This window comes from Gambusia affinis, linkage group LG10, assembly GCF_019740435.1.
Source record: "Gambusia affinis linkage group LG10, SWU_Gaff_1.0, whole genome shotgun sequence".
Taxonomy (NCBI): Eukaryota; Metazoa; Chordata; class Actinopteri; order Cyprinodontiformes; family Poeciliidae; genus Gambusia; species Gambusia affinis.
This window is the reverse complement of record NC_057877.1, coordinates 425,008-437,535: the sequence shown is the minus strand read 5'-3', so window position 1 is coordinate 437,535 and position 12,528 is coordinate 425,008. Positions and strand designations below refer to the sequence as shown.

General features: G+C 40.8%; 1 protein-coding gene across 2 annotated transcripts; it reads right to left on the bottom strand.

The window, feature by feature from the left end:
- Positions 1-1,018: 1,018 nt before the first annotated feature.
- On the bottom strand, positions 1,019-11,734 carry lrrc41 (leucine rich repeat containing 41). 2 transcript variants are annotated; one of them, XM_044128947.1, is made up of 10 exons: positions 11,443-11,734; positions 10,995-11,081; positions 7,292-7,350; positions 6,426-7,209; positions 4,957-5,193; positions 4,563-4,727; positions 3,585-3,683; positions 3,299-3,424; positions 2,218-2,290; positions 1,019-1,625 (listed from the first exon to the last, which is right to left on the bottom strand). In XM_044128947.1, the coding sequence occupies exons 1-10, from the start codon at positions 11,558-11,560 to the stop codon at positions 1,406-1,408; spliced, it is 1,968 nt and encodes a 655-aa protein (XP_043984882.1). In that variant the 5' UTR covers positions 11,561-11,734; the 3' UTR covers positions 1,019-1,405. The 2 variants fall into 2 exon arrangements, with proteins under 2 accessions (XP_043984882.1, XP_043984883.1); XM_044128948.1 differs by having other exon boundaries at positions 1,019-1,553; positions 11,443-11,729.
- Positions 11,735-12,528: the final 794 nt, after the last annotated feature.

Genomic DNA, 12,528 nt, shown 5'->3' with positions numbered 1-12,528 from the left:
TGTAAAAAAATGTTAAAACTGGTTACATGCCGTTTAACGATTCTCATTGAATAAATTACTGCACTAACTTTCTTATTGAAGGGGAGAATTTTAACAGCTACCTGAAATGAAAGGCCAGATGGGTGCAGCCATATTCACCCCTTAAGATTATTACTTCTGTTATCAGGTTGGTGTGTTTTGCACACATCTTATATCATTCAGATACAGACTTTATATGTGAATCCATAGTGTGTTGGCTGTAACGATGGGCAGACACAGAGGCACGATCTCTGCCAAATGCTCCTCACATTGATTGAGGACTAGAAGATCCAATCTAAATCCATGTCATGTCAGCGGTCCAGTAGGATGTAGAAAATCACACTAAACAGAGTTTTGGATAAAACCTTCCTTTGGGTTTGGACATTTCAGATGCCCTCCGTAACATCAATGACACCCACATGACCAGAGGTGTGACTGTAATCCTGACCGACTTAGATAGGCAGCTTGATTTATTGTTTGGCCCATCAGGCTCCAATTTAATCTGTTATATTGTTGAACAATTCTGGGATATTTCTGTTGGTTTGGGAAGCCTGTGTTCTGTCTATGAAGACATTTTGCCTGTGGGAGCTTCAGAGATGGCTGAGCTGTTGTGATGTGGCAGTATGTGAATGTTTGGTGTTTGTGTTTTTTTAATGCGACAGATGGTCTGGTTGTAGACCAAACAACCAATTAGCATGTTCATAGGGTCACCCTTGTCCTAAGCTAAAATTTATTACAATGTGACAAAAAAAAAAACAAGTTAAAATCATAATTGAAGTGATCTTTAATGCTAGCTTTAAAGAAACTTATTAAAAAAAAAACAGCAGTCTTATTAATCCATATTTTGGATCCTTTTTTTTCCTACTTGGTTTGTACTCACGATGAATTGGTAGTTGTGTCAATGCTTATTGTCTAACATGGTCATACCACCTTATTGTCAGTCTCCCAGTTGTACGTTAATGTCCGCAGTCACACACAAGCACACACCATACCAGAGACATTTCTGGAGGTGTAATGTTTAATAAACATTCAAATGACAAACTGATATGGAATCATCTTTCTCCTCCTTCAGCACTTAGATGCAAGAAAACAAATGAAATGATAGAAAATCATCTGCTGTTTATGGCTACTTTGGGTTCACAGGGGAGCTGGCTCCCATCTCCCATGGAAAACGAGGGACAGGGTTCACTCATCTCTCCACTGTCAAAGACAAATCAAACTAATTTCAAAGAATTTCTGTAAGGTGTTCCCACTCTGAGTATAGTTTCAGGTCAGAGCCACCCAAAGCTTTGGATAAAGGAAATGGGTTAGCATCAGTTTTAACATTGCTACTGATGCTAGACATAATTTATAACCTTCAACAACATTTCATCCTTCAGATTTTCTTTTACATATTGCTGATGTGGTCCACCATTGTGTCTGTGGATTTCCATCCCTCAACCAGTAAAAAGCTGGAGGGTTGAAGCCTCTCCAGTGCTGTGTTCCATGTCTCAGGGTCTCTGTCTCCTGGGTTCTTCCTCAGGTCAAGGGTCAGTCTGTGTGGAGGGGGATGAATCATCAGTCTCTTAGCAAACTCCAGCAGATCAGCAGGCTGAATAAAATTGGACCTGTTTAAGAAAAAGAGACACCATTCTAATAATTAAAAGGCAGAAATACAGAACCAGTCAAAAGTTAATCAATGTAACCAGACTGTGAACCAGACAATGACTGGAGGATTTTGAAGTAAAAAAATAAACTCTAAACAAATTTAGAATTTATTGACTGTAACATTTTAAATCTTAAATATAGTATTTATGAACAACACTCTTTAGAGCAAAGCAGGGAGCATATGGAGACTTAAGTGTACATGGAATTGATTTAATATTTTAGAAATCTTTTCAAAGTTGGAGTGATTTAAATTTAAAATGTACATAAATTATGAAAAATAAGTTGAGTAATCTTGCTTGTTCTCTGCTCTGTCATTTAGACCTCAACAACGTATCCTTTATGACAGTTTTTAGTCGCTAATCAAATGTTGCTTACTTTCTGCCACAGGAACAGTAGAACTCTCTTCTCATTATGCTAGAAACATACTACCAACACATTAGTGAATCATAATGTTGTAAAATGTTTAAGACAGAGGTGACAAAAAGAGAGTAAAAGCCACCGACTTTAAAAGAAGAAAATAAGCAGCTCCATTTGAGGTCAGACTGTTCTCACCTGAGGTCTAGTAGCTTCAGTGAGCTCTGTGACTGGCCTGAGAACAGTTCTGCCAGCACACACACATTCTGAGCTGTTGGCACAAGGAGAAAAATTGATCATTTTTATTAGTAATAGTATTATTGTTTTTCTGGTTACACAAAGCATCAAACCATATCAAATGCTTTGTCCACTTAGTCAGCCAGAGTTAATGCGCACAGAGATCTGAGAAACTCATCTCACAAACTGGACCAACCAAAACAGTTTCTGTGTCCCCTTATTAAAACCTCAACAGACATGAAATGGAAGAGCTACTGTTGCTACGTTAGCAGTATTGAACTTAATCTCCTGTTTGTTGTGCATCTCTGTGCAGTGCAGCAGATTTAAACTCATCATGCAGGGCCAGTCCAAGGTTGTATGAGGCCTTGAGCAGAATTTGACTAAGGGGCCCCTCTTGCTGCTAAAAACTTCAGCACCTCTAACAGCTTTAAAGAAATGGGAGAGAGGAAGTAGATTAATTGATGAACCTAAAAAGCAATCAGTTATAATTAAAGTTTAGTCATTTGTATTTGTGAACAAACAGAAGTCAAACTCAAAGATTAAACTCATACCATCAGATTGTAGCTATGGTAACAAAACAATCTAACTATGAATATTGTTCTTTGGACTTTAACAAAGTAAACTTTCCAACTCCTTTAAATCTTACATTTAAATGTTAAACTATTTAAAACCTTTTAATTTATCTATGATGAAACCATGAAATCAAACAGCAGCATTGATCATCTCAATAAACAAATGTTACATTTATGTATCTGTGGTCTGTTAAAATATTAGCATGGCCTGGGGCCCGATGGAGCTGCTGACTTAATTTGGATTAAACAGAAGTGCAAATAATTGATTTTTATTTTAATTGAATTTTTTGATTTGTTGTTTTTAAGACTAGTTGTGGGTTTAGATAGCATTTCGCTGGAGATGTTTTCTGTAACATAATTAACCAGGAATATTTTTACATTTTGGCAGCGGCGCAAATAATTTCTGAAAATGTTAGAAGTACAAGCCTGAACTACATCCTACTTAGAAAAAAATCATGAAGATTGCTTACCAAGCCGATTCTGTGCTAGACTCAGAGAGTGAAGTGAAGGCGTCTTCAATGCAGCCACCAGCTCTGTAAGACTTTCTTCTGGGTTGATACACCTCTCCAGAAGACGACAGTCGTTGAAGCTTAGCTCTGAGTGAAGGACAAGCAGGAGGAGGGTTTCTCTGGGATGAGATTCACTTCTGATTGATTGCTCCTAGTTTATGCTTCATGTCAAGCAGGATACAGCCTGCCGCTCCTCAGCAGACACTGAATGATGGAAACCATTTCCTCTGTTTTCTCCTTGGCTTACCTTCCAACATGCAGCTTCTCAGCAGCTTCAGGATGTCAGGCAGACAGTCACACAATTTTATATCTTCAAACGTCAGAGCTTGTAAACAGTGATTGGATTCTGAAAGGTGAACACAGATGATATGAGAATAAACAGTGCTTTATTGGCATTACAGCTTATAATTGCTGAGCAGCTTTTTGCACATTCTCTGGTACTTTAAATGTGTCTTTGAGGATGAGCTCTATGTCTTTGACACGGCATGGGCTCCTTACCATCACCCTAATTTTTAGTTCCCTGCACAAATCCATTAGTCAGGACTCTGGCTGGGTCACTCCAAAATGTTGATTAAAAGATTAATTTAAAGTTTAATCCTAATTCTAATTTTGGTCTTACCTGTACAAAAAACAGGAGGAAGCAGTAAACATACATAAAAGGATTTATAAACAATCAATGGAAAAACAAGATACAATTTCACACTGATAATAAAGACAACTGATTTTTTTTTTTGTTTTCTGGCTGGTATTAAATATTGTTGATACTGGGAGCAAGTCAACCAGCTAATCAACCCAAACTAGCTTAAAAAGGAGTTAAATAATGATAAATTGTGAAAGCAATGAGATGACATCATGAGGACAATCCCTGAGTGGAGATGTGGAAGATCTTTCAGAAAGAACTCCACGTCTTGGCAATTTGACGCTGAAACCATCAGATCTGAATCAGATCTGTTGCTCTATTGACAATTAAAGTCAGCAGAAAATACTTCACATGATGAGGTTCTCCTCCTCAACTACTGTGGCAGTCCAAACAATCTTTAGATTATCAATCCTAATGTTACATTTTATTTGTATCATATTTATACAGATCATTGTATGCATATTCACTAATGGGTGAGTCTTTGTGATTTTTCAATAAAGCTGCACAAATCAGTGATATGCAACCAGCTTCTTTCCATTTCCAATCCCAACCAACAGCAACAAGCAGTCAGTAAAGTGTCCTCACCTGAGAGAGTGTTGAGGAGCTGGCCTTGACTGACGCCAGGGGGTAGCCTCATCCCTGCTACATGAAGAGAGACAAGATGTGGGCTCCGTCTAAGCACTGATGTCAAGAAGTGTAGATCTGTTTGGAGCTGGATTATTTTTACGGTTAACTTCTCCAGAGGAAGTTCTGCAGAAAATAAGTTGGGAAGAACCAAGATTAGGCTCATCCCTAAATAAATGACTAAACTGGAAAAGGTTCTACTTTTTAGCAAAAAGATCTATTAAGTATTTTTAGGTATCATTTAAGATAAAACAAGAACCACTGCTCCACGTATGCATGAAATTTAAAGCATTAAAAGAGCCTCCATGCTCAACATTCAGCAGGAGCCACACATTTTGAATTGTGCTAACTGCACCTGATGCGTCGGGCTCAGCAGTCCCAGCAGGGTCCAGATTAAATTGCGGTCCCCATATTGCCGTCTGAAACTCGACACACAGGGACGTCAGCCTGGAGCTCGCATTCAGTAGAGTCTTCATGAGTCCAACGTGAGGCAGGACGCCAATGCTGAGCTGGATGAGGCTGCTGCAGCTGCTGTCAGAAAGCTGCTGCAGCGCTCCAGCAAACTCCAACACATCCAACTCCCTGAAGATGGCTGCACAACACAAACATTTCACCTGCTGTTTATTCTCTGGTGGAGAGGCAGAATAAAGATTCTCATTTCCATCAAAGGTCACAGGCTAAATATAATTTGCTTTAGCTTGAAACATCTAAAGATTTTTGAGTTTTTATTCAATAAAGGAAACATCAATGTAAAGTAGGAAATACTGGTTTGGTTTAAATAGGTTACTGACATAAGGAAGCATTGTTTCCATCAAGGTGGTTATTTGGTTTCATGCTCATATCAGAAGAGTGAAATCATCATCTGCCTCTATAGGGGCGGGGAGGGAATCATTTCTTTTCCATTAAATGTTTGTTTCGTTTTCTGGAATAGAACCAAACTGATTTAAGGACAGTAAATATAACATTAATTGCTGGGACACACAACACATTCCATACAGTTATTAGTAGTTAACAATGAAGCAAGGCTGAAAAAGAGATCCATGATGTACATCCTATGATTTAACAGGTTGTAAAAACCATTTGGTGGCCAAATTAACTCATCAGCCCTCAACAGTGATGTTACAACCAATGAGAGTGAGAGATGGAGGTTACTCTACTGTGGTGGTCCCAGGGCCAGAAGCCCGATACACCCTGGACGGGTCACCGGTCCTTCACAGGTCAACACAGAGGCAATTGAGTAATGTACCTAAAGTTGTGTGTTTGGACTGTGGGAAGAAGCTGGGAACCCAGAGAAAACCTATCACTGCTACCAACAAACTGCAAGCAGAAACACCCCGAGGACGGGATTCAAACCCAGGATCTTCTTGCTACAAGGCAACAGCCCCAGGAGAAGACACTTCCTCTTGAACACCAACTGAGCCAATCCACACTCGTTCAGCATGTTTCCAGTTGTCCTACTAAAAACTTAACAAGCAAACTGAGGCCTTTAAAGTTGGCCACAGCTCTCAGATTTTTCTGAGCACACCTGACTCTTAAGTTGAATTTCCTTTGTGGAGAGATTGAGGTGAGGTGACTGTCAGATGTTTTCAACTTATGAAAGCAAACTGTGGAAACAGCAACAATGGAACCAGTTTGTCACACACGCTTCTCTCTTTCGGTTGTTTTTCTTTAGGAAATAATGAGAGTAAAATATGATGTGTTTGTACACCTCAAACAAAACAGGAAGAAATAGTTTGCCTTTAAATCGTTTCTGTGAATTTAGCACAAAGAGCAGAAGGTTTTGTAACAGCCCCAGCTACACTGGCAGATTTCAGGTAAACTTACATTTGCTGTGAAGACTTAAAGACTGAAGGCAGAAAAACGTGGGCAAGGAAAAACTCATGACCTTGAGAGAATCAGGACCACAGGTTCTGATCTCCAAATGGGTAATCTGTCCATATGTGCATGCTCCTGCTGAGGGACCATCACAAGGACTAAAAGTATGACAGAGAACCTGAGGGTCCAAAGTAAAGTTCGGTCCACCAGATGGGTCTTCCTCCTTCTCCACAGACTCAGAATATAACTTGACTCGTTTGCAGGGAATGACATCATCACTCTGATGGCCTGAAGCTGTGGATCCAACATCTGGACTGCAGCTGGCTGGTGAGGTTTGTAAAACATGAGGGAAGGAGAACAGTTTTTTCAGCTCCAGGTTGACGTACTGTGACCCACGGCCATGCAGGAGCCATGCAAGCTCCAGGGCAGAATCTATACTAACAACCAGGTGTGTAGTGATCCCATGGTCTAGCAGGCGATGCAGGACATACAGCACAGCTTGTGTTTTCCTCACTGTTAACAGTAAGTGACTGACATGAATACTTCTTATATGCTTTTCTAACAGCACCAGAAGAGGTTGCTGATTGGTCGCTAAACCTTGCAGAGCCTGATGCATACATGGAATGAGTATAAAACGATGAATACTTTTGGCTGCAGAACTCAAGAATGAATGGGATTTTAAATTTGTGCTGTTTTTTAACACATAGTTGTTGCTCAGTCCGTAGAATACACTTGTAAAAAGTCTCAACATGACTTCATGCTTAGCTTCTGCTTCTGTCCTGAAGTCCAATGCCTGAAAAGTAACAGAAGACAGGAAGTCCATCTGGTGAGATCCACATTTACAACATTGAAACTTGTAAGAGGGTGACACTTACACGGCTCAGACCAACCAGGTCCCGGAGGATTTCTACCCATCCAGAATATGTAGATAACCCTGAAGTAGGAAACATATCATCAGTATAAATGTCAGAATGAACCATATTGGAATATTTATAACATAATACTAATTAGACATTCTGTGATAAGGGGAAGCTAAGCAATGATGTCTGAAAATCCAAACTGATAATGTTACTTTTGCTTTTCAAACTATTTTTTTCAAGGTGGGACTATGAGATCAGAAATATGTTGTTTAATGTTTCAGTCTATGACTAAAGACAACCATGGCAGTGTACTGCTTAGTGATTGCTGTGTGAAGTTATTAAGTAAGTTCAGGGCCGGCTCAAGCCTCCATGAGGCCCTAAGCAAAATTTGGTTTTGGGGCCTCTAGTTCTGCTAATAATGTGGACTTGCTGCAATCAGCAGTCAGATTATTAGATTAGGGCTGTTATAAACAAATATTTTACTAACTGAGTATTCTATCAATTATTTGCTCCTCTGACCGTTGGACTTCTTAATGCGCAGGCATGTACTAATGTATGTATGCTATTCTGACGGCGTATGATAATCTGATAGAACACTTCAGATGTTCTATCTATGCGTTCAGCTGTATAAATACACCTGCAGGGTTCTTTGCTCTGACCTGGCCACCAGGGGGAGAAAGGCTGTCGTACTCCAGGCATCGCGCCAGTCAATTTATAGATACTTACTGAAACCCCGAAAACGACAAAACCCCGGACATTATCATCAATTAATAAAATGTCCCTAGACTGAAATTGAAAATTGAATGTTATGCTGCTAGTACTTAGCAACAACGAAGAGGCAGACATGAGAGCGTCGCCCAACACAAGTAGCAGGTGTTACAGAAAAATCCTTCAATTTCTGTGACTGACTGAAGCGGTAGGGTGTGAATACTGGATAAATACTGAAACAGCTGGGATTGTAAGATTCATGGCTCCTTTATTACCATCGCATTGACGGAGAAAATATAATGTGTTACTTTGTATTTGAGGCGGAACACTGACCATCGTATTGAATCCCTATGTGCTGTCGTTAAAATATGTGAACCAACTGTGGCCATTTAATAAATCGGTAACCTATTAAGAAATGGATCACACTGGTCAGAGATTATTCTGGCCAGAATAATCCGTGACCTTACTGTACAGGTCAGTAAATAATGTCAGAGTTTAAAACGACTATTTTTCAGAGTTCTACCACTTTATCACTACAATCTGGGTGTATTTAAAATAATATTTAACCCTCAAATAGTTCAAATCACGTTGGTCACAGATAATTCTGGCCAGAATTATATCGCCCCCTGCAGTCACAGAAAATGATGGGTCACAGATTTTGCTGTAACACTGGCCGGAACACGGTGCGCTAAATAATAAAACATCATTTAATGAAGCTTCAAGGCAGATAAATTTTCCTAAAGGAATTTTAATAATCGAGGTACTCGAATCATTCGAGGAATCGTTTCAGCACGAGATTAGATTATTCACACACCTCCTATAAACTCATTGCATCTCTGTCACAGTGCTGTTTACATTATATCCTATATGCATGGATTATAGGATACAGTTATTGGCCAGCCAATGTATCTGCGAAGATTTTCTGACGTTTGAGAGATTGGTGATCGGCTGATACTTACACATGAAGCCAATCTTATTTACCTCAGCAAAGTTTTAAAAGTAAATCACCCACTGTCCTCTTTTGCTCTTCCGTGAGAGGTTTGACTGACAAATCAGCCACCAGCTTATGTCTGCACTTTTGCATCAACAATAGTCACCCCACTGCTGCCAGCTCAGTGACTTTCTTGCAATATTTAGCGACATATCCAAGAAAAAAAATGCTATCAACCAAAATCTGAATCGTCAGGTAAGGTTTTTTAAAGATCACCAGTTGACGATCAGCAAGAAAACTGCAATCGATGCACCCCTACTTAAGAGGAAATACATACACACATATTTATGACATACTTTGATTGAATTCATTTCTCCTAGGTGTGATTCCAGTAGCTAAAAATTACATTTATACCAGGTGAGTCTTTCTCCTCTAAGAATGGAGACTGGTACTGGGCTGATTTTGTGCTGCCAAATAATTTTAGCTGTGCTCCTGAAGAGGCTTCTCATAATTTATAAATAGATGTTAAAATAATATTTGCTTTAGCCACATCATGATCAGCAGCAAACAACACATTGCCAACTACAGCTTGGAGTAGTTCGTTGATATATGGTCATCTAGCCTGATTTAAAAACATTTTTCTAGACAATGTCAAACATTGAGAAGTTTTAATTATTGTTATCAAATGTTATCAAACACACTGTTTTGAAACCACGAGAGTTAAAACTCAGCTTCACACAAAAACAAAGACACTAGCATAAATATTTAGCTGTTGAACCAGATCGTTTATGGTCGCTATAACGCTAATTTTCCATAAGCAGCTTCACACATCTTTTTGATAAACATAACATTATCAAGAGACCTGCAAACATACCTTGATCTTGGCTTTTTTTTCTCTCTTCTTCCTCTTTATTTTCTTTGTCCCTGAATAATAAGTCTTATTTTGTGACATTGTTTAGCTAACTTGTCTTCCACCAGTGCTTTGGAGATTTGGATGCCCACAGCACATTGAAGAGAGCTCATATTACCGGTGAAGCAGGACCTACTGCGGCCACCAGGGTGCCCCAAGAACAATTTATTTTTTTCTTTTTACCCTCATAAACAATGATTTCTACGTGATCAATCTTTACAATGAAATTCTATGCTTGTTGCTATAATCACATAGAAATATTTACTTAAAAGAAATCAGTTAAGGGGTCCCCTATTGTCCCTGCGGCCCTAAGCAGCCACTTAATTTGCTTATGCCTTGGGCCGATTTTGAGTAAGTCGCTTTATTTGTAGATGTTGCACTGACTTTGCTTTTATTTTCAGAGAAAGTAAATGTATCTAGTCCAGTGCTTCTTGGGGTTTTTCTTCCTGCCCTCTATTTGATTGTGGTAGATGTTATGTATAGTGATCAATATTGGTAATTTGCTCTGGATTTATGCTCTACTTCCACTTGAATACTAAACAAAAACTAGAAAATTTCTGAAGAAATTTAAACGGGGTCTGCCAAAGTGCGCGCGTCGGTCTGGACCCGGTGTTCCGACGCTGAAAGTTAGCGTCGACGCCATAGAAAGCTGCAGGGCGATCGACGGCATGAGGAGAATCGCGAGAATATCAACTGACACGGACTTGCATGTTAAAATGAGCGTATGAGCTAAAATTTGTTTTCTTCACTTCTTGTCCGCTCGTCTCATCCTCCGTTCTCTACCTTCACGGTGTGCTGTCCTTCATCCCTCCTCCTTCTCTCTCAACCAATCACGAGACACGCACCAGAGGACTGTATGAGCTGTTGTGCTGATCGGTCCGTTGCTATGGTATTTAATTGTCAGTTGATGTGATGACTCATCCAATCTGTCCCCATACACAACAATGGAAAAAAGCGTTTTTTGCTTTTTTGTCGCCATATTAACTCAGAATCCCACCAGAAGTAAAAGCTCCAATGCTGTGATCAAGCCGCACGTTTTGATACCACTTTTGTAGGGGTGCATTCAGCGGTTCGAGCCGCATTAACGGTAATAGGTGCATAACAATAGGTTCCTGCCATTGCTTTGCATGGCAGGCCCCAACTACAGACAGCAGAAACAGAGTCCATACCTCTCTTATTGAGGGCTGGCTGGACATCATCCAGTTGACATGCTGTCAGATGAGGCAGTAGATCCTTAAGGAGCGGTGTTGGGAGGTCTAGATTTGAACAGATATGACATCAGATCACACATTAGGCACTCTAAAAGACTAACACTTGTTTGTACCTATGGATGAGGGCTGCAACATAAATTATGAATACAGTTAAAACCAGATGATTACATACAGCGAATACAACTCCTCCAACATGGCGGTTTGCTATATGAGCGATAGATACATTTTAGAAGTTTTATTCTGAAAATCGGACACGATTCCTCTTCTTTTCACAAATAGAGTGAAAGTTTCACAAATTACAAACCATTTTCTAAATAACAGCTCATATGTTCAGAATAATGACCTAATCTGGTGGACATGATGCCAACTGTTTGGGAGGTTTCTGTTTAGTAGCTCTTAGTCTTACCAAGAACAGCTTCGGTTCCCAACGCGGTAAAATGTGTCCTGACGGCCTGAAAACAATGTTTCTGTAAACTGAAATCTGCTGCCTTTCTCAGCTTTAACTTTCCTCTTGTGCCTTCCATCGATAATGATTAGCGCCAAACAGCCCCGACCTCCATCACAGTACTGTCTTCCAGGCTTCGTCTGCTGCTATAGAAAGGGAGAAAGGTGCATCAGTGGCTCGCTCTTACGACGTAATAAAAAGTGGACCTCGTATTGGCTGCTGGGGCGCAGGAAATACGGCAGCCATCTTGGAGCGGTCGTCCCTCCCCAAATACGGTACTCCCAAGTACACACTTTGCTGCAGCAAACACAAAGGAGCAGGGACGGACCGCTGTCAGTCTCAGACCTTATTTGGAAATGGGACCATTGCACTCGGGGGCTGCACAGTTGGTAGAGCTGTTGCCTTGCAGCAAGAAGGTCCTGGGTTCGATTCCCAGCCTGGGGTCTTTCTGCATGGAGTTTGCATGTTCTCTCCCTGTGCATGGTGGGTTCTCTCCGAGTTCTCCGGCTTCCTCCCACAGTCCAAAAACATGACTGTTAATTGGTCTCTCTAAATTCTCCCTAGGTGTGTGAATGGTTGTTTGTCTTGTCTGTTTCTGTGTTGCCCTGCGACAGACTGGCGACCTGTCCAGGGTGACCCCGCCTCTAGCCCGGAACGTAGCTGGAGAGGAACCAGCAACCCTCCGGACTCCTCTAAGGCAGTGGTCCCCAACCACCGGGCCGCGGACCGGTACCGGTCCGTGGACCAATTGGTACCGGGCCGCGCAAGAAATAATTAAATATGTCCGTTCTATGTATTGAGTCTGGAGGAGCTTTTATTTTGAAAATCGTACACAGGATGCCGAGGGTTGAGTCTTGCGCCAGCTCACAACGCACCCCCGTTCGTCGATCCTCACCCCCCCCCCCTCCCCCCCCCGGTCCGCAGGACATTTACGAAGGCTTGGGCCGGTCCGCTGTAATAAAAAGGTTGGGGACCACTGCTCTAAGGGACAAGGGTGAACAGAAAATGGATGGATGGATGGACCATTGCACTCCGGAAGTGAAGGGG